The 26,083-nt window shown below is 31.2% G+C and overlaps 2 protein-coding genes across 2 annotated transcripts in view; both read left to right on the plus strand.

Moving 5' to 3' along the window:
* The first annotated feature begins 4,796 nt into the window (after window positions 1–4,796).
* On the plus strand, window positions 4,797–17,052 carry LOC111691465 (zinc finger protein 521-like). The gene is made up of 3 exons (XM_023454337.1): window positions 4,797–4,998; window positions 8,599–8,709; window positions 16,709–17,052. The coding sequence occupies exons 1-3, from the start codon at window positions 4,797–4,799 to the stop codon at window positions 17,050–17,052; spliced, it is 657 nt and encodes a 218-aa protein (XP_023310105.1).
* Window positions 17,053–24,585: 7,533 nt separating this feature from the next.
* The window catches only part of LOC111691466 (zinc finger protein 99-like), a 41,561-nt gene continuing 40,063 nt past the window's right edge, over window positions 24,586–26,083 (plus strand). The window contains exon 1 of the mRNA XM_023454338.1: window positions 24,586–24,730. Within this exon, the coding sequence (XP_023310106.1) occupies window positions 24,586–24,730 (145 nt within the window). The remainder of the gene's footprint in view (window positions 24,731–26,083) is intronic.

A 26,083-nucleotide genomic window follows, 5' to 3' on the forward strand; every position in this document is an offset into this window, starting at 1 on the left:
AAAAAACATTGAATATTTTAAGTTAAGTAACAAAGGTGAGTAGCATCCACTTTTGATGAGTTCACTTACTTAAACTATCTAAATTTTTGAGAATTTTTGATTTCCAACAAAAAAATAAGAGTACTCCACACTGTGTCACGCAACTTCCGAAATACCAATCATTGTTCAGTTTTAGGTTCCAAACAACGATGGCCCTGTCTTAAATGTGGAAAGGACTACAAACACAAAGGACACCTTCATCGACATACTTTGAACGAATGTGGAAAGGAACGAAAATATCAGTGTCCTCTATGCCCTTATAGGTCATACCGCAAGGAAAATATAAAGATACATTTGACGAGAAAAAAGCATTCTGAAGATGTTCAGCAAAACGATCCGTACCTATTTGTTCAAGTTCCTAGTACGAAGTAATTGGGATGATTTAACTCAAATTAATTTCCAGTACTTTTAGAATAGCATAACACCACTCATATGTGATAACATACGGGGCGTAGCGTTGAATGTGGGTCATACTTATACATTTAGAAGCACATAAGATAGTTTTTTAAATTCCGTTGACGAAACAGGTCATTTAACGTATTGTAACTTCTATGTTTATTTAATTAGTATTCTGGAGAGCACCCTAAAAAACTGGCTTCCACTTAACGTTACACCCTGTATAGTTCCGTTTTTTTTTAACTGATTCGTATTTTTTAAGTATGTTTATTATTTAGTACTGTCTTTGCAGTCTGTTACCAATTCACTTCTCATTACAGAAAGGTAAGAGATATGAAGTAGCTTAAATGGGAGCAAAGTTGCATAAACAGGGGACCAACATTATGCCTCTTAAAAGTCAAAGCTAACATGATTAGTTTTCGAAATATTTGAAAAAAATCGATATTTTGGAAATCCGTTTTTGATTCATTTCAGCCTTGTTTGAGGTGATATTTAAAAAAGAACACTTTCTCATGGCAACTTTTTGCCATTTATCGAATAGAATCCATTTTTATATGTAACGTTTCATCTCTCCAGGACCATCATCAGCTTCATTTATTTATACGGCCCTGGAAATTTTATTACATTTTTGCAAGCCTTCATGACCCCCAATACTGTACTGCCTTAGCCCGAACCAGATTCAGACGTTTTGTCTCGAAAAATTCATCTTCAATGCATTCGATCCAAATTTATCTAATTTTTTTTTAGATTTCTGTGTTTATTGAGTTATCGTAGACTCTAAGTAAAAACAAGGCTGAAATGAAACAAAAACGGATTTCTAAAATTTCAGTTTTTTTCCAAATATTTCGAAAACTAATCATGTTAGCCTTGATTCTTTAGAGGCATAATGTTAGCCCTCTGATTACGCAGCTTTACCCCCATTTAAGCTACTTCGTAACTCTTACCGTTTCCGAGATCCCTGTAGTGAGAAGCGAATTTGTAACAGCCTGTATATAGTATATTATTCAACGAGCGTATAATGATGGGTATTATTCACGAGGTGAAGTTTACGGCCACGAGCCGCAGGCGAGTGGCCTAAATCACCGAGTGAATAATACCCATTATACGGGAGTAGAATACTATACTTTATCCACGACTACTAAATATTTTTGTTGAAGTTTTTTTTGAAATGTTTCGAAAAACATGGTATGTTAAGAAACAGATATACGACTCGCACAAATGAAGTCGCTGATGGCTCAGTGTAGATGCTCTTTCCCTTCCAACCGCGGGTCCCGGGTTCGAATCCGGTCTAGGAAAATTCACTTTTTTAATTTTTTTTTTATATGTACAGCACTGAATTGAAAATATTTAGTGGTTTACACGATAAAATTTTAAAAACGGATTGTTTGTAGCAGAACAATATAATATTATAGCTAAATCAAGGAAGCATCTGACAGTAGTGATTAATGACTCATTAATCACTGCCGTGATTAATGGGTATTAATAAGGTCGAGCAAACAGACGTATAATGGGTACATTATACAATAGTCGTGGATAAAATATATTATTATTATTATTGCTATTATTATTGTCTAAAGCTAGTTAATTTTTTAATTTTTTTATATTCAACGAATGCTCGAATAAACGTACCCTTAATAAAGTTTCCAAAGCAGTACAATTTCGTTTTAGTGTATGGTAACAAAATATTGTAGTCATTGTGAAGTGCCGTATATACTGAGAAAAATGTTAGTGTATTAATGCGTTTATATTTTAGAATATGTAGACGGACGGACCTGTAACGATTGTGGAAAAACTTACAGGCACAAAAGGGGATTAAAAAGGCACCAAACTTACGAGTGTGGGAAAACACCAAAATTTTACTGTTACGTGTGCGATTACAAGGCTCATCGAGCAGAACATCTCAAGATTCACTTCAAAACGAAAAAGCATCTCTCCCATCCAAAGCTGCGAGAAAATCCGAAAGTGATAGAATATAACTGAAATTATTTGTTCATATTGTCCACTGTCTTAAATAAATTATTTAATAATTTCCAATCTTAATTTTCAGCATCCACTAAAAATGTGTATTTTCCAGGTACTACTTTATAACTTTAAAGAGCGATTTTTAATGTTTATGCATAGCGAAATTTGAAGTATTTTAGATTTGTAAAGCTATTTTTAATAAAAATAAATAATTATCTAGTTAAATAAAAATAAATTTCACCAAAATTAAATTTCAAAATTGTTAAAATTTCTGTTTATTTTTTCCACTTAGAATTTTATATTATTTTCTTTATGTCTGTAGCATTTCCCTTGATTGTAGTGAAATATATTTCTTTTTTTATAAATAAAGTATTAACGGAATACCATTTCTTTTAGGTGGAGGACCGCACATTTGTGATACATGTCACAAAACGTACAAGCACAGGGGCAATCTGAGCAGACATAAGAGATACGAATGCAACAAACTACCTTCATACTCCTGTAATTTATGCTTAACGTCGTTTAAGTACAAGCACGTCCTTAAGCAACATTTGATGAGTCACAAGCATACCAACGCAGAGCACGACTTGACGCCTTGGTGAAGTGAATATTGATTGTCGGTGTTGTCGTATTCACTTGTCTTACGGGTGTCTGCGAAAAATTCGGAATAATTTTTTTTTACTCCTTTGATTTTTTGTTAATATTGTACAGGGTGATTCACTATATTTTGACTCCCCATTAACTTTGTTGTTTTAAAAGTTACCTATAAAAAAACATGTGATATACAAAAGTTGCACGATTTTTTATGAGGTTTTCGAAAATGATAGTATAAAAACAAATGAAGTCCAAACAAAATAGCCGGGGATGTTAACATTGTTAATTTAAATGGAACACCCTGTATATTTTTATATATTTGGATAGAACGTTCCATGTCGAGCATAATCATATAGGATTTGTTGGGTCCATCTCTAACGATGGTGCAACTATTGTATTTCACATTTTTATTATTCTTAAAACAAAAAAGTTAAAGGGGGGATCAAAATATAGTGAATCACCCTGTACAGCAGATGTATCGTTATAAAACAATGCGAAGATTAGTAGAATTTGTCTATCGACTTCGTCGCTTCTCGTTTGCTTGAAGCTTACCTCCGTGTAAGAGAAACTTGCGCTAAAAACGTCCAACTTTTTTATATCTTTTGTCTTTTGAGGACTTTCAGAACTTATTTTTACTTAAAACAGTCGCATATGGGACTTTTAAATGCATTTTAGTTAAGTTCTACATTCTAACCGATGCTAGTTAAAAAAAATCAATTTTTCGAAACATTCACTATAATTGAAATGTGTGATAAATGTCTATGTTTATTTTTATATATTTGTTTCCCTGCCTTTTTCATTGCGAGATTTTTGGTTAGTCAAAAATATTTTAATACAAATACATCTTGACTGACTTTCAGCTTCAGCGTAAGGGTTTATTTTAGGTTTTTTTCGTTTAGAAATCGTTTATGTTCATCAAAGGAATAAGTAAAAAACTACAAACGTCTTGATTCTTCTTCTTTGAAATTCTTTTTTTTTGCCTAGGCAGCAGGTTATTTTAGGACCTATCGTTGTTATTCATGTGTAAATGAAACACCGTATATTTTAGAATGTCAAGATACAATGGTTATGTCAAAAATATAGGTACTGTATGTGTGTAAAAACTAATAATTCCGAATTTCATTCATGGACAAAATATAATGCTTTTATTTGATCTCTTTGTGTAAGACTAAATAAAATAAGTTTGTATAAATTAAACGTGTTTTATTTTATACAAGGGTATTCACATAATGTCGTACTCTCTTCCTTATATTGTTTGCTTTTCTATCTGAGAAAAAATGATTAAAAAAACACAAGATTGGTTTATATTCCCGAAATGCAACATCAATTATTTATTTATATACGTATTTCTTCGAAATCCTAAGAATTTATTTTTAATTTTAGTCCTCTAGATGGAAAATCAAAAAATATAAGGCGGGTAGAATTTAGAAACAATATGTGGTTCTTTAAAGACAGGAAACATCAAAACTTGCGAATTATTACCAAAGAAAAATTATACTGAAAATAGAATCATTAATATTTTGTTTTGTGTACTTACCAACAAATCAAATAATTTATTTCCCGTAACAGTTATCACTCACGTGTATATTTTTAGCTAGTTACTAGCCTATCTGGGGTTATTCCAATGCAGTCTTACGATAAATGAATGATACATTAATAGAAAATTCATCCATTCTCAACGTGCTTAAATTCGTATTCGTATTAAATCGTTTATCTTAAAGAAATATTAGCGGTGAAAATGTATGTATTTTGTATTATAGGCAAATACCATATCTTTTCTGATTGCAGATCGTGTTCTGTATAGAATGAAGGAATACAAGTGCAAGACTTGTTACAAATCGTACGCTAAGAAGGGGACTCTCAGCCGACATATGAAATATGAATGCGGGAAATTGCCCCGATTCGGCTGTGGGAAATGCCCTTACAGGGCTTACCAGAAGGTTCACGTGGAGCGGCATCTTTGCAACAAGCACAATCTGAAATTCAGAATGGAAGAAATCGTTCAAAGTATTATTCATTACGATTGATTTCAGGTTGTGTAACTACATCGTTGTTAGACTATTTTTAGAAATAATGTTCAGTTAAAACTCGATTAACACTACTATTTTCGTAACTACAATGTTAATTTAATAATTCGAATTCTAATTTTCTTTGGTATTATACCTATTTTGAAAGCATTTTCTATTTAGGTAGATACGGTATGGCAATGTGATTTATTGAGCACTATTCGTAGGGTCTGGGCATTATGCATTTTGACTATTTTGTTTAAGTATTCTTTTTATTGATTTTGTGGAGCAACTAGTACAATGCACCTTTAATCTAACACAGTATAGGCTATGTAAGCTTTAAAGACTTTACAGAAAAATATGAGTTTAAGTCAGGTTAGATTAGGTTATGGCCAATGTAATCTAATGCAAAAACTTAAAGGGTTAAAAGAATTTCTGAAAAGTTGCGGCACCATGTTATAGGGAAATTTTTTCAATTCTCTGTCCTTTTCCATTAAAAGTGATATTTCGATGAAATATGGTTGTATCGTTTAAAACAAAGGAAATTGAAGCTAGAATTGCGCGATAACTGTAGCTCCTAAAAAATTTCGACCGAAAGATCTAAAAACTAGAATCTTAGAGCTTCAAAATGCTTTTTTCTAATTCCCGATACGACCATTTTTCACCTAAATACAGTCTGTCAAAAATCACAGAAAAATTTCGGAAATTCTTTTGACCCTCTAATTTTTTGCATTAGTTTATAAGGTCATTGCATGTAAGTAGTTCCCAAATAATCACATTGTCCATTACATATACATATTTTCAAAATAGTTGCTCATGCTGGAGTTAATTTTACTCTATGACTTTATAAATGATGAGAAATAAGATAACTAATTGAAAAATATTTTTTTAGAAACTAATTGAATAACTGATAATTATCTGCCTAACAAAAGTTTAATGTAGGATATAAATAAAATTTAATAAACTACTTACATTTTTTAGTTTTTTTTCTCAAATACTGATATTTTTTATTAAATAACTACGAAATATAAAATAATGTGCCCCAGTTGAAAACGATAAGCGTACTTTACTCCAGTTCTAGATTTGCTTAGACGAGTATTTTTATATCCTATGAATATTCTTAATTTGTCAACGTTCAACTACGATTATTTGCTAAAAAAATCCTTAATATTAGAAAAAACGATTATTTACAAACAAATCTGGACTGATTTTCGAGCCCTTTGGTTTATGTTCAGTATTTGAGTAGAGGAATATTTGAGAATTCTAAGAATGTTCGTTGATATACCTTGTTTGTCTTTGTATAAATATTTGTTTGCAAATAATTTCTAAAAAATTTGTGACTGATATACGATAGACTGTTTTAATACTGCACAACTCACAAATTTCCTCCTGTATTAATTTAATTAATTAATTAATTAATTTAATTAGTTTAATTAATTACCCTTAATCTTCTCTTTTACATTTTTGCAGTTAGGTTTTTATTTTAATCTTTGCGTCAGATTTGTTATAGCTGTTTTACATTGACAATTTATTGATCAATTAATCGATGAAGTCGCTTCATCAAGAAATTGGACAAGTGTAATGCACCAAATCAGCTGTCAAATAACTTCATCAGTTTATTCATCAAGTTATTGACGAATTAGAGCATGTTCTAATTTTCGTCAATTTCTTCGTGAAGTTCGGAAGTACCAACCCAACAGATTTCCAGCCTCAGATTAGTAATGAGGTTATGTTATTGGAATATGTAAATAATTGTATGGCGTCGTGCTAGTTTTGCATTGTTTTTACTGATTTGTTACTTACAAAAACTAATATTTATATAATATGTGTCAGGACGGTACCGCTGTTGTATCACTACAATTATGAGTCGAAAGGTGACATTTTTGAAATTTATTTGCTTCTTTGATTCATTGGTAGAACCGATTCATGCGTCAAAAAACTTGATAAAGTCTGTAGCAGTGTAAAACCACACTGTTTACCAATAAATTCGTGAATTAATTCATGAAGAACTTCGTCAATTTATTGATGAATAAATTGTCAATGTAAAACAGCTATTAAAAACGAGGTTTATCTATTATAGGATCATTGAGATGAGGACAAAACTGGACTTGTCATTTTTTTAGAAAGTAGGTATTCATTAACTTTTGCGAAACATTGTATTCCTAATTGTCATATTTTATGGACAAATTATAAAACTTCTCTGTTGTAGGTAAACGTTACTACACCTGTTATAGTTGTAACAAAAATTATAGACATAACCAGTCACTTAGAAGACATACGAAGTATGAGTGTGGAAAACTGCCCCTGTTTTGTTGTCAGATACAGGGGTGTCAATTTAAATCTAAAATCAAAAGCAATTTGAAACAGCACATGTGTCGCCACTTCAAGAAGAAGAAATAGTCTAAAGGTTAAAGGCAAAATGTTCTCAAGTACAAATATGAAATAAAGAATTATAGTCATTTGGAAATAAAAATATTTTTTGCTTCCATGTCATATTTATTTATATAAGCTAATTATAATTTTACTGCGATGTAGTTCTTTTTATATACCTACAATCTGAATTATTTTATGTGTGGCACAATAAAATACTTGTCATGGATTGTTATTTGATATGTTGATTTTGTTTGCTATTTTATCTTTTAGAATCTGATGTAAGTAAGGAGAAGTATTAAAACTGGTGATCCTTCGTGGTTGAATCTTCTGCATTGTTTGAAATCATTGCCCTGCGACGTCCTGCTCTTGATTTTCCCCTATCAACGATACTAGAGGGAAATCAAGTGTTTTAATCCACTCCCGCCATTTTTCTCTAGCCCTTCCACATTTGCTCCATCTGACCAATAAGAGGACAGAGAGTTCTGTATCAACCAATCAGATGACAAAGGATTTGGAAATAATTTAGAAACCAAGAACCGATTAGAACATTTAATCTCCAATTCCAAAATTTCTTCTGAAATAAAGACTGACATCGGACTATCCAGTCCAGAAGTTGTTCATCTAAGAACTATGGAAATTCGAACGTTTCAAGTACTTACTAATAACAGTATTTTATTTATGTTTAATTATAAAGTTCACGCTGTACAAATTTGTGATAAATTATGTGATATCAGTGAGTCTTCTTTGTCCTTTTGTGCTGTACAATCACATCAAATCAGAAAATGAATTTTAGTACATGTGGTTTAATCATATGTTTTTTCAGTTCCGTGAATGATGGCATTTACGATATTTATTATTATAAGGAAGTTTTAACTACTTTCTAATTTAAAAACACCCCTCTTTCCTGTTCCAGAACTAAAAATCTGTAAATATTTGTATATTAAACACAGCAGTTAATTCAGTGTCACAATTACCAGCTTATCTTATAGTAACAAGTAGCTTAATGTAAATTGCTTAACCCAGGGGTTATTATATATCTATAAATCAGATCAGATCAGAATTGTCCATTAAAGAAAATCTTTAATGAACTGTAGCTGTACTTTTTTGGATATGAACTTGATTTGTAGAAATTAACCACATCATCGCAAATTGTTCTAACCCGTATTTTTAAACAGCACCTGTTTTTTTTTTAATTAACTACGCCTACAGTATATGTCTTTAATTTTAGTGGCATGGTATTTATGTGAAACCGAATTAGTTGAGCCTTCTGATCAGGAACTAAGCTTCGGATCGGATGAAGACGAGGATGATATTGGTGGGTATACCTGCAACGTGTGTGGTAAGTTCTACATGAGCAGAAGTTCCCTGTCTAGACACCTAAAGTATGAATGCCAAAAAGAACCAACATACAAGTGCCTATATCCCAATTGTAATTACATGGGCAAATACGCTGTGAGCGTCAGACGTCATATGTCCAGGATTCATCCAGATTTCGATTTTGCGGAAATTAGGGATAATTTGTTTAGTTAAATTTAATTGTAATGTTCTTACCAAAGATTATGTTAATTATCTAGCAGGAATAGTAAACTGTTTGCCATAGAAAATTACCTGAATGGAATGAAAGCAAGTAATATTTCAATTTTATTTAAAAAAGAAACTAAAATTGTAGTTCTTTTTTCCCTTTTCCTTATCACACTTAATATTTTTTATACTAGTTTGCACTGTTTTTTTCGTCAAATGAGATTTTAGTACCTACATAGTTATACATATAATAGAAATTGCGAAGAAGATTGAAATATTACTTATTTCAAAACAGACAGATAGGTGCATTAGATTTAATATATATTTTTTCGAAATATGAATTAGACAAATATATAACTGATTGATCTTACAGTTAGCTAGTTTGCTTGTGATAATGCAATCTATTTTTTATATACCAACTATTTTATTTTTTATTTTCGTCATGCAAATCTAAGCTTTGTATAAATATCTATATATTTGTTGATAAAACTGTAATTGTAAAATGAATATGGTTTTGATGTATCTGTTTATTCCAATGTTTCGTGTATTTTCTTCTGGATTTTAATTGTTTTATGGACATCTAAAACTGTCTGTCTCCTGGGAATAATTTTTCCAGCCACTCTCATTAAAATTGACGTGGTAACTAAATATTCAGGATTATGCTTGTTGAATAAAATACACGGACCAAAAATATATAAATAAAGTCAATTTTCATTGAATCCGTTCTCCTGTTGTATCAGTTGGTACTTCTAATATAATTTATAATCATCGTTGTCAGGATACTATGATTAAAAATCAACGAAGGGAAGGTTATTTTGTCTTTATGGTTTGAAGTAAGAAAAGTATTTTGAATTCTAAAAGTCAAGGGAAACTACACCATCTTTTTAATTATTGATATGAGCAACAACTATTCTGCGGACTACAGCCCCGACGAGCATTAAATTACACCCGCAATATCCAGTAAATAGCTAACCACAACACACGTCTTGAATTTTTAGTTTGGCATTGTCCAGTTAAGTTTGTTAAAGGCCGATTTTCCACACTGAGATCGGAACAAAGCTTTACCTGTCATTTTCTATTGAAGTAGGGATTCATTATGTTTTGTTCGGATTTATATTGCCAACTAACATAGTGTATACGAAAATATTATGTATAACAGTTCTCTGTTGTAGGTGAACGCCTGTATCCTTGTTATCGCTGTAACAAAATTTATAGACATAACACATCACTAAAGAGACATACGGACTATGAGTGTGGAAAGCCTCCTCTGTTTTATTGCGAGGTAGAAGGCTGTGAGTTTAAGTCCAAAATCAAAAGTAATTTGAAACGGCACATGTGTCGACACACTAGGATGTTGAAATAGTCCTAATGTTAGAGACCAAATATTTAAAAGTACAAATATGGTGTCTATAAAGAAATAATTATTGAGAATCCTTATATGTTTATTGAATTTATCTAATACAAACATCAAAATACTATTTACTTAAAATAAAGTAATTAAATCATATGCACTTGAAAATAAGTGTTTTTATATCCTTATTGCTCTGCAGTTACTGTTATGAATTATGTTGTGGGCATAGTTTTTTTTTTTCAGTTTATCTTCTTTTTATCAACATCCTAATTCAGGAAAAGTTTGAATTATCTACTTTTAGACTACAAGCCCATCGGAAATTTTCAAGGGGTCATTTGAGCCAGTATGAATTACTTATAAATTATAAATACTACCACATATAACAATAACTCTAGAAACTATGCCGTGAATTCTTGTTGGTACAGGTGAATACACAGGTAAGCTAAACCTGTCCACCAAGGAGGTGGTTTTCGGCAAAACATTTTCGTACAGCATTTCTAAAGTATATAGGTTATACAAAAAAAAAATAACCTCGACCTAATGCCGTACAAAAATAGCAATACCGGAAGCCAGGAAAATTTTTGATTTTCTGAAAATTTTGGCCCGGTTTTTGGTGATTTACTACAGTACGCCATTTATACATTTCGAATTGATACGTAGATAACTTAAAAGGCAAATATGTAAGTAGGTTCAAAAATATATTTACTACAATCGCCACGACTAAATACGCTTTTTTTTATATATTAACATAATCATTACTTTCAGCGAGGTTTCCATGTCACCAGTGCCAAAGGATTTACAGAAGATACAAGCACCTACAGAGACACGTAAGGTACGAGTGTCAGAAGGAGCCTCTCTTCAACTGCGATCTGTGCTCGAAAAAGTTTTTCCACAAGTACAATTTAAAGGTTCACGCTATGCGTCGGCATCCAGGTTATGAAATTTTATAAATGAAAACGGCGTTTAATGTATGAAGACCAAAAATACAAACATTAAAGCATATACCACTCAGAAATTTATTATTATAAAGTTTATTAAAAATAGAGTCTATCAATTAATTCTAAGGGGAACAAATTAAAAGTGGTTTGAATAGTTTTTCCAACAAATTTATTTGCTTGATATATTGTTATTAATGTGATTGTCAACATTTAAGCGTATTTAACTATACTCCTTTATAAATTACGCAATTGTAATATAAATAAAGGTAATAGAGAGTGACTTTATTATTTATTAATCAAGGTTATTTCAACTGAAAGTGTGAAACAATAGATCAGCAAAATCTTCATATCTCAATATATTCTTCAACTGCCACAGTATGAAATACTTAGAACATTTAACTACAAAAAAGCGTTTATAATGTCGCTAATTGGTCTAAGATAATAAAATTTGTCGATATGTAAGACTAAACCCCATTTCACATAGACGCTGATGGTCGGCAGGGTGACCATCAGCACGCTGACGATTAGCATTAGCCTCACTCAAACAGACACTGACGGTCAGCGTTTTAGCAAAATAAACTCTGACGAAAACACATTGATATGTAGTTGTTGACATATCTACTGACCTACCGAGTGTGAAACGTATATAATATCAACAAGCACATTGACCATCGGTGCGCTGATCGTCAGCATCTTTCTGAAACGGGGCTAAGGCGAAATTTGTCAAGCAACATTAATTTAAAATCTCTTTGCATGATGGTGTGTTTATTATGTAAGTATCGAAGATGTAGTATCAGAATAGAATCCTGGTACTTCCTCTAGTTGGTACTCTCCATCGTTAATGAATGAAATATATTTATGTCTGCTTAGTTTTAGGCTCCAACTCTTGCTTCAAATGCGGGAAAAGATTCAAGCAACGCTTTAACATGCTCATTCATGTAAGGGAGTGCGGCGAACCGCCAAATATTAATTGTCCGTATTGTCCTCACAAAACCCACAGAAGAACGAACCTTCGGATTCATATAAAAAACAAACATAAAATGTTTCAGAACCTGTAGAAAATAAAGCCAACAAAGAATTTGTATATTTTATTTCAAATTTAGGGTTTCTGGGTGTAAAAATAACAGACATACAAAGAAAATTGTTTGTTCTACTGATGAGGTCCATACCACCTCGTTTTGGACGATTTTACAATGGAAAATGCTCTATCATCATTCAGTTTTTTTTTTGATTGCCAAAAAGATACCTTTGAGTTTTCTTTTTTTCTTTTGTGTCGCTCTCTTTTATCTTCAAACGATATATGTTCATGATTTCATAAATATGTCTCTTTAAGATCCTCTAACACAGGAAAAGAGTAACCAAAAACTACTATATTGATTTACATCAGCTTTTTGGATGTAGTTTTCTACAGAGTCAATTTTTTCAACTCGTTGGCAACTATCTCCAGCTATTTTTGATGTATCATGTCTGCAGAACCTCCTCCATAGAGAAGAGTTTCTGATATCCACCAATAGATACAGGGTTACAGGACTGAGTTTGTCTTCGTATGACTAGGATGTGGCAGCGATATGTTGTGACTTGAATCCGCCAAATGTAGAATTTTAGCTAATTTTTAGGTTTTAAAGGTAGTTTTCTGGTGGTCACCCGAGGGTGAAGGTCGGCTTGATTGATTGAATCTTTGAATATCCAAAAATGCAATACGCTTCAGTAATATGATCCGTCCACTTATCTCCATAGCAGTACCAAGGAGAAAACAACTGAATAATGTGTTGCTTTTTAGGTATTAGTTCTGATTTCTGAGAATTTATGAAAACTGAAGGGCGACAGAGCATTTTCTATAGCAGATTTGGTTTCTAAGAATCCAAATACATAGGTGGAAATAGATCCAAACCCAAATGTTTAGGGTAATATTTACTTAGTTATCTTTCTCTAAAATTCAAACCAAAATTCCTGAAGCAATATTCCATTTTAAACCTTACATTGTAAATATTTATCTTTGACTACTTACTGACACAAAACGTAAAAGCAACATTTGTATTAATAAATCCATATTAGTATTTCAGTGAAATTTATTTTATCTGTTCATTTGTTTTAGAAACCTATAAGTGTCCAAATTGTAGTCGACAGTACACAAGAAGAAATAACCTGAACAGACATCTGAAAGTAGAATGTGGACAGCAGCCCATGTTTCAGTGTGGTATTTGCTTCGTAAATTTTAAATATAACCACGTTCTTAGAAGACACTTGAATTGTGTGCATGGTGTAGTTGGTTCGATGCTGAAATAATCAGATATCATCGTTATATTTTTTATTAAAGATACATAGAAATGAAAAATATGAAATAGTAATAAACCAATGAATCTGTACGATGTATTTATTATTTTTACTGTACTCGGCAAAAAGGTTTTGTAAAAGAATAATTTAAATAAAAATTAGTTATTACGTCTGTATGGAATGTCACTGTCAAAATTATAAACGATTAATAATAAATTGATAAACAAGATTGTGACTATAATTTTAAAAAATTAAACGCTGAAATGTACAAGATATCCCAGATAAATAACTACATATTATATTCCTTCCAAAAAAGGAAAACTGTTTTACTTAAAAGCATCATATTGACAAATCAGCTTACCTTTATTTGATCAGCATTTAAAATCAACTCGTTATACTATATATAGTTACTAGTTTTTTTTGTACATTGTCTTTTGTGTGCCCAAATTTTAAATAAATAGGTTTTCAGGGTTAAAATGTTATAAATGCAGCAACTGTGGAAAGACATACAGATACAAAACGACCCTAGCAACTCACATATCGAAAGAATGTGGAAAAGAGAGAAAAAATGTATGTCACCTGTGTTCATACAGATCGCACCATACAGGAAATCTAAAAAGGCACCTTGCTACCATCCACAATCTTTTTATGAGCACTCAGGAAATAAGGCAATTACTTAGTGTCAGGATTAAAAAATAAATAATAAAAAAATGTTTTCGAATTACGTTTACAATAAAATTTTTTGTAATATTCAGAAAATGGTGTGTTTGTAAGAACATCTCCAAAAATTAAAATATCTTTATCATAACTTATTATTTTTTAATGCCTCGTGTATTTATTATTGACAGCTTTTGTTACAGATTATGATATAAGGATGTGTTAGTGACAATAAAATTAATAAATAATAGTTTCGAAAAAAATCGTACCAAGTTGTATTTTTTTCATTAGTGTCATTTTATTATATGTTTATCAAATTGTTGCGGATTTTTATCAAATATATTTAATGTGCTTTTTAGGAAAAACAAAAGTAGGTACCTACATACCTTCCCTATTCAAATACATTATTTCATGCAGTATTAATATTTTGTACATAATTTAACAAGTATTGTTTTTAGGTGTAAATTATTATCCTTGTCCAAACTGTGGGAAAAAATATAAATACAAACATACAATGACTACTCATTTTTCGAAGGAATGTGGAAAAGAACCAGAAAATGCCTGTCATTTGTGCTGTTACAAGGCATATCAAATGGGAAATCTCAAAAGGCATCTCAGAGTTATACACAACATCCACATGGAAACTAAACAAATAAAGCAAATACTACAGAAAATTTGATGGAAAGAACATAGAATTTTGGAAATCATAGTATGATTAAATTCATACTAACCAAACAATGAAAAATTTTAAATGATTAATATATGTGTTAACTAACAACTATATAATATTTTTGTACTAACAAAATTAAACAGAAGATTAATGTGTGCTGCTCATTGGTTCTTTAAAAAAAATTTGTAGCTGATATTTGCAAATATTAATACAAATATTTGAAAATTTATATTGGGTTTTACCCTTGAAAATGTAGTTAACAGATATACATATAATAAAAAATAATTACACGCTTTTAAAAATTTAAATAACTAAAATTTGTCTTCTTCCAGCATTTACCTCCGTGAAAGTCTATACATGTGAAGTTTGCAACAAAAGGTACACTCACCAAGCGTCGTTATACAATCACAAAAAGTATACTTGTGGAAAGTCGCCAAATCTGTTTTGTACCTTTTGCAACTTTTCCACGAAATATGCCCAAAACATGCAGCAACACGTAAGAGTGAAGCACAACATCAGATTAACACGTTCACAGTTGGTTAAGAAAAATGATGTAAATGTTACATATACATAATATAAATAAATGAATATGTAAGTGTAGTCGTCAATCAAGTAAAAATTGCAGGAGTAGCAATTTTGGAAATGAATTTAGTATTGGATAAAGGAATCTCGCGAAAAATGCTGTTGTACATAGTGTTGCTTTAAGAATGGAACAGAGTCTAATGGCAGAGATCAAAATAGTTTCATTGAGCTTAACATACCTTAATTGAATACTGTTTATTTTTAATTTACGGATTAAAAAATAAGATATCAGTAAATATATGTTTTAGTATGAGAATTTTGATAAAGAACACTATACACAACTTATTGGTAGCGTGACTAGTTAATGTACTGTAACTGCTACTGCAAATGACAAGTCTCAATTTAATTGTACTAACATTCTCCACACATTAACACATATCTGCTAGTTCTTGATCAGAAAACATTTTATACGCCGGCTAAATAATACTGCAAAACACAACGCACCTGCACAAGATGCACAGGGTTGACTTACAATTATGGTTAATTTTCTTAATTAATTTTCTCGAAAACAGAATAATTTAGCCCTTCAGTTGTTTAATAGAAGTTGTTCATTTTCGTGCCATCTATCGCCCAGGAATGCACTTATTTCAGAAACGCTGTGTATATAATGCTTTAAAATGTATTCAGTTTTATTTTCTCGAAGTTTTCATCATTTTTAACTTAAACTGTCTCGCCAATATCTTTGGCACGAAAAATGACTTCGGATGAGGCGGAGTCGAGCGGGACTATCGCTCTTTACCCACGCCATCTTTGCAAGCGCGGACGCCTCGTAGAGACAGGCTTTTTCCCCGTTATCCTGAACCACTGACGCGACCAAGTTCGAGCGGTTTGTGGGGCCTCCTGTTCTGGCAATTGAAACAGTAAATACGTGAAGGATACGTAATAAATAAATAAATAAATAAAAGAACACTATATTTTAAATCATGGCCAACGTTTCGGTGTTATTTTACATCACACCGAAACGTTGGCAATGATTTAAAATATAGTGTTCTTTTATTTATTGATCTTTATCCCACTAAAACCTTGACTTGGATAACTAATCAAAATCGCAAAACAGTGGAAACGTAATTATTATTATTTTTAAGTACTTAAGACTACGTAGATTTGTATAATATAACTTTTGTCTCCCACTATAAGATAACAGGAATACTTCTCGAATTGATATTCCATTTTGACAGTATACCAGTGGTGATGATTTAGTGGTGTTTATATTTACCGAAAAAAGAGCAGATGTGATTTTATTAATAACTTAATCGTAACTGGTTCTAGGGTTAAGTAGTGTACATATTCTCACAGTTAATTACACTTTTAATATGTGACAGTTCTAACAATACCCGTTTTACAGGAATGCCGGTGAAAATCGAACTGCTGGAAGAGCAGAACAAAGTACTAAACCCTTGGCTTACTCTGGCCAAGGAGCTCGCCAAACCCAAAAAGAAATGCCGCAGGATCAGGGGAAACTTCATCTGCAACGAGTGTAGTCGTAGCTACATAAGAAAGGATTCCCTACAGAGGCATTTGACGTATGAGTGCGGCAAGGAACCCCAATTTCAATGCCCCTTTTGTCCCCAGAAATGTAAGAGGAAGGCCCATAGGATCAGACACATCAAGCGGCAGCATAAAGACAAAATTGGCATCTTGGAAGAAAATAACCCTGACATGTTTGTTAAAGACGAAGAAATCAATTAGACAGTATCATATCGAAAATTGTTTTTTGTATTTATAGTTATACATCACATTTTTTTAGTTTATTTTCCACAAGTAATTGTAATAATAATACCATTTATTTTAGGTTAAGTAAATTGCATATTTCTGAATGTATATGTGAAAGATGCAGGACGTTACAGAAGAGGTATATATTATTAACTGTTTCTGTCCGTGTTTTGTGTTCTTATTAATTTAATTTTTTAATATTTATTTTTATGTTATGTATATTATTTGCTTGTTTTGCTTTCTAATAGCAAGCTTAATTTATTTTACACTAATTCAGATACATATTCAAATCAAATTCTTAATGACCGCGAGCTAGCGCACATGGGTGTGGCGTCATCGAAAAATGTCTGGCATTTTGAGGTCTGAAAAACGTAAGTTAGTTAATGAAAATAAGGGTGGTTTTAAGAGTCGACCCTTGTTCGAAAATTTGGAAAATTAATTTCCTTTTGCACAAAATAATCAATTTTTCACTCATCTTAGAGTGTCTGGCAGTTGACGCAAAAATTGATATTAATAATAATAAGTACCTACCAATTTTCAAATGCCAGACGGTTTTAAATAGCCGAAAGGGTGGTTCATATGGGCGAACTTGCTAGAAGGAAAAAAAAAATCATCGTTTACTTTTTGTCTGGCAATCGAAACAATGAAAATTTTTGTTATGAAAATGATAAAAATAAATTTGCCAGACGGTTTCCAATGTTCGGAGTCGAGTTTCTCTGTTGAAACTTTTTAACATTTTTCAGTGATCACTATTTGTCTGGTATCTCGGGTACTTAAAATTAATACCCATATTTCTTGTCACAAAAAAAATTGCCAGACAAATTGGAAAATGAAAAAATTATGCCAGACAAAAGAAAATTCGTAAAAAATATATTAAAGTTTAAATGATTTATTTTTGTCTGGCATTTTGAATTTCAATTAGAAATACGTGTATAAACACAATTTACATATGCCAGACGAGTTGAGATGTTCGAAAATGTATAAATGAATTGAAAAGTTACAAAAAAATTTGTGAAAACTTGGTTTTCTTTTTTTTTCTAATTTAAACGATTTATTTTTGTCTGGCATTTTGCATTACTATTGAAAATACATATTTATACTTCAGGTTAAAACGCCAGACAAGTTGGGTTGTACGAAAATTAAAATATATATATATTATATTAAATAGTTGTAAAAAAATTAATGAAAACTTCAGTGTCTTTTTTTTATCTGGCTATTCGTTTTAATACGCCTTCTTTTTTTTGTACATTAAGATCACTGAAAAATGTAAAAATGTTTCACATAATTTTCCGCAGAGATACTCGACTCCGAACATTGGAAACCGCCTGGCAATTTATTTTTATCATTTTCATAACAAAAATTTTCATTGATTCGATTGCCAGACAAAAAGTAAACGATGAGTTTTTTTCTTGCAAATTCACTCCTATGAACCACCCTTTCGACTATTAAAAACCGTCTGGCATTTGAAAATTATTAGCTACTTATTAATGTCTATTTGTGCATCAACTGCTAGACACTTTAAGATGAGTGATGAACTAATTATTTTGTGCCAAAGGAAATTAATTTTCCAAATTTTCGAACACTGGTAGGCCCTTAAAACCACCCTTATTTTCATTAACTAACTTACCTTTTTCAGACCTCAAAATGCCAGGCATTTCTCGATGACGCCACACCCATGTGCGCTAGCTTAAGATTTATAAGCAATGATTGAAATGTCCCGAATTGCTTAAGCCAAACATTGCATACAAACATCTATAGACATACAGAGAAATAGATACAGGGTGTTGAAAATTCTTGGAATGGATTTTTGAATATATTCGTAACATCTAAATATAAAGAAATGAAAGTTTACACGTTATTTCACTTTTGTCACATGACAAAATGTCACATATGAAGCAGTATATTTCGTTGCGATATAGGTTTTATTTAATTAAGACTGTAAAATTTGGACTTTTTTATATAGACTTATTACTTAATAGTTGTAATGTACATTTAAAATATTTCTACTCGCAAGACATTTTTTTTGTAAAAAAGGAAATGTCGCGTTAAGAAACGCAGTGCAAAATCTTTCCTGCACCCGTCAGTATTACCCGCCCCTGTATAATGATAATTCATAATTATCATTTTGTCCGATAAAAGATATACGGAAAGTGTTTTGGTTTTTCTACAACCCAGCAAAATTTTAAAATATCCAAAATGAAAATTTGTATTGTCGGTCTAGGATGCCATGAAATCAAACTAACAATTTTTAGACCACATGGAAACACTTTTTTCGATTTGTGAATCTTATGCAATTCGGGATACCTTTAATTATGAGGTCATGTTATATCACAGTCTTAATGAAGTCTTTCATGTTGAAATTAAAAATAGTATATGACATTTATTCAGCTATCTCTAAGTTGTTTGACATAGACTGATGAAATTTACTGAATTATTACACAAATTCGTCAAGCAGTGACTTAGATACTGGGACAAGATATTGTCACGAAAATTTCGACATCACTGGGTATTGTTGTGTTAAATTAACACTTTTCAGTGTAAAATGACCCAAAGAATACCCTTTTGGAGTTGTGACATGAACTTTGAACACACTCGTCAAAATTACTAAGGGCAGTATATAACAATTATAAAAAAATATGTATTTGGATAATATGATTGGTACGTCTTTTGGACGGCCATTTTGTATTTAAAAAAATCCGACTTACACAGTATATGTGGACACTGTAGGTATATTTGTTGGTGCCAAGACTGCATTATTTTTTCGCCTTAACATTTTTTTTTAATTAAATATAGCACTGCATCCAATTTTTTAATTTGTGTTTATTTTATTTTTACTAGTCTCTTTTTCCGACATCACATTTTGTTGTATATATTTGGTGAAGGTGCGCTTTTCAATAAAACCTTTTATTTAATTTCCGATTTTTTATTATTACTTTTTATTTTGCCTGTTTTGTACATAGTTTCTCTCTCCCCTTCCAAGCGTAATCCCCCACTAATTGTTCTTTCTCTTCCAGTGGAAGATCTGAGCGTATCCCACTCCTGGGACCGTTGGCCATCCCACCTTCTGCTGCCGATGATGCTGATGAGGGAAAACATGAAGCATTCGATGCTGCAAAGCATCAACACGTCTTCGTCTTCGTTGGATCTCTCCTCCAATCCCAAATCCAAGAGTAAATCGAGTGCGGAGGGAGGGGGTTTCGTCTGCGGTGACTGCGGCAGAACGTACAAGCTCAAGAGTTCTTTGAGGAACCATCAGAAGTGGGAATGTGGCAAAGAGCCTCAGTTCAAGTGCCCCTACTGTTCTTACAAGGCCAAGCAGAAGATGCACATGGCTAGACACCTGGAACGCATGCACAGGGAAATAGATATTTCTGCTGTTAGGGAAATTAAGACAGAGCCGTTAGAAGATGACAACGGTAAAGAAAGCGCGTGCTCAACTGTTAAATCAGGAACAAAGAGCGGTTTAATGGCAAAGGAACGTCAAGATAGTGCGAAAAATATTGAAGGGGAGCAATTCTCTGAGGCTCTAGCTCAGGATTTAAGTTGTTCTCAGGATTAATGAAAAATCAGGATTGTTTAACATAATTGCGGAAATACCATTTTAGTTTATTGTATTTTTGTTAAGATTCTACTAGTTTTACACTTTTCTCTTTGTTTTAGAATGAAGTAATTTTATTAAATAAGTTACCAGGTGTTGCCCAGAAAGAAATCACACTACAACAAATTTGAAAAGCTCAGTGTCTATTTTTTATTAATGAAACCGACGTCTTTATTTAGATTAATTAAGTCGCATTTACAGGAGTTACTTTGGATGATCACCACGTAAAGCTCATCAAAAGACAGCTTTTAAGATACATTTACTTTTCGAACTCACAAATGTTTTTATAATTATTACATTATTTCCCTAAATTTTTTAGGAAATATACCACATTTCTTATTTAAATTTCAGTAATAATTACATTGATTTAAAATCTGTAGCACTGCCATTATAACTTCATTAATATTCATTGGGGCATGTCCTTTAGCCGATATTTTAAAAAAGTTCCTATGTCTAAAGACCATTCGAACGATTTTTTTTAGATATCCGTATATTACCTCATGTCTAGCAAACTGAAGCTAGATTTTATTTACTTCACTGCCATATTTCAGGAGTACTTAGATTACTCATTGTTTAAAAAGACAAACACATAGTATTCCTCAAAGTTGTAAAGTTAGATTACACGTAATATAATATATGGTTCTCATGTAAAAAAAAGTACGTTGAACTTAATATTTGAAGCATATTATGCAGACGTATTATTTTAAATGAATGGCAAAGAGGACGTTAAAATATAGTATTTGTTAATACGTAAAACGGTTTGTTTAAACTATAATTAATAAAAGCAAAACTGCAATAATTAAAGCTTTGCTTAAAACTTATTTTACAATACGTTTCCTTTGGTATTGGGAGTATACGATATATTTTAAATTTTTCGCATAATATTCTAAGAATTATTAAGAAGCTTTTATACATATTAAAAAAGTTATTACTGGTTACAGTGGTTGCAAACCACTATAATTCCCCAGTAATATGAAATTAAATAGAATTGTATGACGTAATATCTTTCTTCAACAATAAATTATTTTACTCGAGGGAAATTTTCTACAAAAATATCTGTGGAATTCTTAATTTTATGCGGTCTACTTAACATCGCTTTTTAAATTCTTGATTGATTGTTACTATTATACTTAATATATTTTTTATAATCTAGTGCTAGTAAAACATTAAAAAAATTGTAAAATGTGATATTAAAATCAATAGATAAGTTGGTTCGGAATAGGGAACTTAAGTATATTTTCGTAATTGATAATTTTATACCAACATGAGTTATCAACTCTAGTTGTGGAAAAAATGTAATTTTTGTCAACTTTTATATGTGAAAAAATTACTTAATTGGAAAATTATGTACATATATTTTCAAGTACGTTTTATAATGACGGTTAGTCACATATAGGCTTCTTTTTTTATACACAAAAATGTGCTTTCAGTAAATTAGGCAAGGTGATATGCTTTATAGGTAGTTTGTAGGATTATACGTTTATTTAAGATACAGGAGAACGTAAAATACATCTAAAAAAATTCCCAGTCAACTAGGTTTAATCTACCCTTAATACTCATTCTAAAGATTGTGATTTTTTTTACCATTACTTAAAATAGATTACAGTTCCTTTACACATATCAGCCAGTGATTCAATAGGTTTACACCAGTTATTTTTATATTTCCTTTAGTATTAGAGTTTTGTTGAGTTATATGAAAATAATGTTGCTTGCAGGTAGTGGTAATTTTTAATAAATATTTTTTTAAATTTTGTTTTAGTTTTGTATTTGTTACCCCTTACTTTGAATTGGTTGTCAATGTACTTATTGTTTTACTATACTTTTATTTCACTGAATAATTAGCAATTAGTTCAACGAAAAATTGAAAATTATAAAAATTTAATACAAGCGATTTACAACAGTAATACATACTAGGGTGGCCCAAAAAAATTGAATTTTTTTTTCGTGTCTCTTGTGAAAATATGTTAGTTTATCATGTTTTAAGAGCCCCCTCAAAAATCAGCTCAAAAAAAAATTTTTTATAAGGCGCTCAAGGTTTTTAAAAATTTTCAAAATCGTCAAAAATGGAATTTTTTTTCAATTTTTTTCTCGATCTCGATTCTGAAAATTTCAAATCGATATTGTAATTTCTAAAGATCACTCATAATTATTTTAACTTTCAAAGTAGTGTACCTATGTTTTCGAGTGACCTCTAAAAAATAAATATCAACGAACTAATCATTATTTTTTTTTTATTGAATTTGTTGAGCAAAAGAATAGAAATAAATCACGAGACACTTAAATTTAAAAAAATTAAAAAATTATAAATATTTGATACTCACTGTGCGGTAGTAAATTTTGCCTCGAGAAATTTTGTAAGTGCTAACTAACAAAGTAGGATGTGCAAAACAGCGATATAAATAAATTGTCCCGGGGTCAAGCAAAAGCGGCTCGAGAAATCGCTCTTTTTGCATTAAATAGAAGTTATTATTTTTGTAGTAATTTTTATTTAAAGAAAAGGAAATCACCTACACCTCTTTGTTCCCAAGATAAGCCTTTTTATACGTTAATTGTTAATTAACTATTGAACGTATCGGACCCGGATTTTAGAGAAAATTAAAGAAAGGGTTATACTTTTATTTTCAAAAGTTTTACATTGATAGCTAGTAAAAGTATTGTAGGTAATTTAATTGCCTAAAACATAAAATAATTAATTTTCCGATAGCTCGTCTAGATTTTCATAGGCAGTAACAACAGTGAAAAAACTCAGCATCACTTATTTCGAGTTAGTTTTTTGATATTATCATTCTACACACCTTTCCTCGTCATAAACTGCAATAAAATGTCTACTAACAATTTTTTTACGTTCAAACTCTAATTGACTGAACTATAACGTATATTACTGAAAATAGTCTTCATTTTCAGTCATTTTCATGAAATTCAGTTGTAATTTTTTGAACTTCACAAAGCATTATTTCGTTTTGAGAACAAACATTAATTTGTTACGATGACTTGATAGAAAATTATGAATATGTTAATTATTTTGTACAAAATATTTTAAAATATCATCTTAGCAGTTTTATGCAATCAGTTGTTTTCTAATGATTGTCTATTTTCACCCTGATGATGGCATAATAGCCGAAACTATTGGGAAAGGAACTAAACGTTTATACTAAAATAAAAAGAACTAATTACCCAAGGCTTCTTTTGGTTCTGTCAGCGAACAGTCCTAGAACAGTTCAGAATAGTTGCCCAACTGTATTGTCAGTATGTTGTGGCTTAGAATATGTTCTTATCAACTAATTTGAACCGTCCTAGAACCGTTCTCTGTCGGAACCAAAACACACCCCTGGACACACTTATCACTTATCAGCATTTAGTATTACCATGGATTTTGCCAAGAAGTTGTGACGCTCCCACCCTGTAAGTTGTGTGTTGAAGGTCAGTGCGAAAAGTGGGAGTTCGAAAAGTGTACTGGACAGGAGGGAGCGCGGGATGTAGAGTGCAGGACAGTCAGTGCTAAGCCTGTAGAGAAGGAGGATGCAAGTAGAAATGGACTCACGACCTACGAAAGACTAGGCAGAATCTTCGTGAGCAGAGTACATTTTGTTTTTACTAGTTTAATATTTGACGTTCTGAGTTACAGAATCGCATGCTTGGTGAAACTCGGTACTAATTTATGAGAATATTATTTGACAGTTAATAGTTTTGATTTAATGGAACGAATAACGCGTAGGAGTCGACTTGAAAGCAAGCACAGGTGTCTGTTGGTCGAGAACCAGTTTTTATGTCTAATTGCTGGTTTTTCTCGACTTATTGTGGACTACTGTAGATGCATTTCGAAAGAATATTATTAGATATAGTTTTCTGGTTAATTTGTAATATTTTGGAACCATATTTATGCATATAACTATAGAAGTAAATCTGACAAAATGGCTAGGAAAGCTGTAGAAAAAGTTGAACAGACCTTGTCTAAATTAACATATGTTTTGGTTAATTTAAACGTAAATAATGTGCAGTTAACTGGCGCTGTTGAGAAAATGAATGTTAATATAAAACGCAATTTGATTAATTTAGGTAAATCTTTTGAAGATTTGCCTTTGAATATTTATAAATCAATTGATCCGATTTGAACAGAAAATAAAGCGAATGACGGTAGTACTGTGCCAGGCTATTATCAATGTATTAATAAAAACTACCTATATTGTTTTATGGAAACATTTTTCACCTGGCGAATCATTACATTGCTTTTTATGAAAAAACTTACAAGTTTTTTTGATGAAGCGGGAGTACTAGTACAAGAATTTCTTTAACAGTTAGTTGTTGCAGATCAGTTAAAGATTGGAGCACTTTAGAGAAATATTGCCTTTCTATTACTGACAAATTGGCATAAAAAGGAACACCAAAATTTCACCGTATTTCCTATAATGGAGATATATATGTCTTTAAAGTACTGCCATTTGGTTTGTCTACCTCTGTTGGTTCATTTATTCGTTGTTTAAATATGATCTCGGCCCAGAGGTTGAAACCTACATATTACATTTTACTGACGACCTTTTGATTTATTCAAAAAAGTTTTGAATTATTTTCAGCACAGTTTATATGTTTTTTGTATTAATAAAATTCTTAATAAACTTACTGGAGATTTTAAAGAGAACATTAATGACATGGAAATTATTTGCCATTAATTTTTACCATTTCGTTTCACTTTCCGTCTATATGTACACTAATGCAAAAAATTAAAGGGTCAAAACAATTTCCGAAATTTTTCAGAATTTTGACAGACTGTATTTAGATGAAAAATGGTCGTATCGGGAATTAAAACAAAGGATTTTGAAGCTCTGAGATTCTAGTTTTTAGATCTTTCAGTCGAAATTTTTTAGGAGCTACGGTTATCATGCAATTCTAAGAAATAGTGCGACAAAAATACCAATACTTAAGTCCACGAACTTGCAAAAATCGTTTCTTTGTTTTAAACAGTCACACTTGAAAAAAATTAAAGGGTCACGTTTTTTGAGCTTAAACACTTCATAATCATATGGGAAAAAATTTAGTTTTTGAGGTTTTCTCACATTTTACGGCAAATAACGTTTAAATTGATGTAAAAAAAAAATTCGAAAAATTTTCGAAAAAATTCAAAAAATTTATCTGGTTCATGCAATGGCTTAGCTGAAAAAAAAAAAATATCGCCTATTTCTATGATAACCGTAGCTCCTAAAAAATTTCAACCGAAAGATCTAAAAACTAGAATCTTAAAGCTTCAAAATACTTTTTTTTTAATTCCCGATATTGCCATTTTTCGCCTAAATACAGTCTGCCAAAAATCACGGAAAAATTTCGGAAATTCTTTTGACCCTTTAATTTTTTGCATTAGTTTATATGAACCAATTCTAAATGTGTTTATTTTTAGGTGGCAAAAAATATACGTGC

This window comes from Anoplophora glabripennis, unplaced genomic scaffold (assembly GCF_000390285.2).
Source record: "Anoplophora glabripennis isolate ALB-LARVAE unplaced genomic scaffold, Agla_2.0 scaffold53, whole genome shotgun sequence".
NCBI classification, from domain to species: Eukaryota; Metazoa; Arthropoda; class Insecta; order Coleoptera; family Cerambycidae; genus Anoplophora; species Anoplophora glabripennis.

Bases quoted from the DNA above. Each gene is read 5' to 3' on its own strand.
- LOC111691465 (XM_023454337.1), top strand. From the start codon at position 4,797: ATGAAGGAATACAAGTGCAAGACTTGTTACAAATCGTACGCTAAGAAG. The intron at 4,999-8,598 runs GTATTATTCATT...CTTTAATTTTAG, and splicing joins AATGGAAGAAATCGTTCAAA to TGGCATGGTATTTATGTGAA. The intron at 8,710-16,708 runs GTAAGTTCTACA...CCCGTTTTACAG, and splicing joins GTATACCTGCAACGTGTGTG to GAATGCCGGTGAAAATCGAA.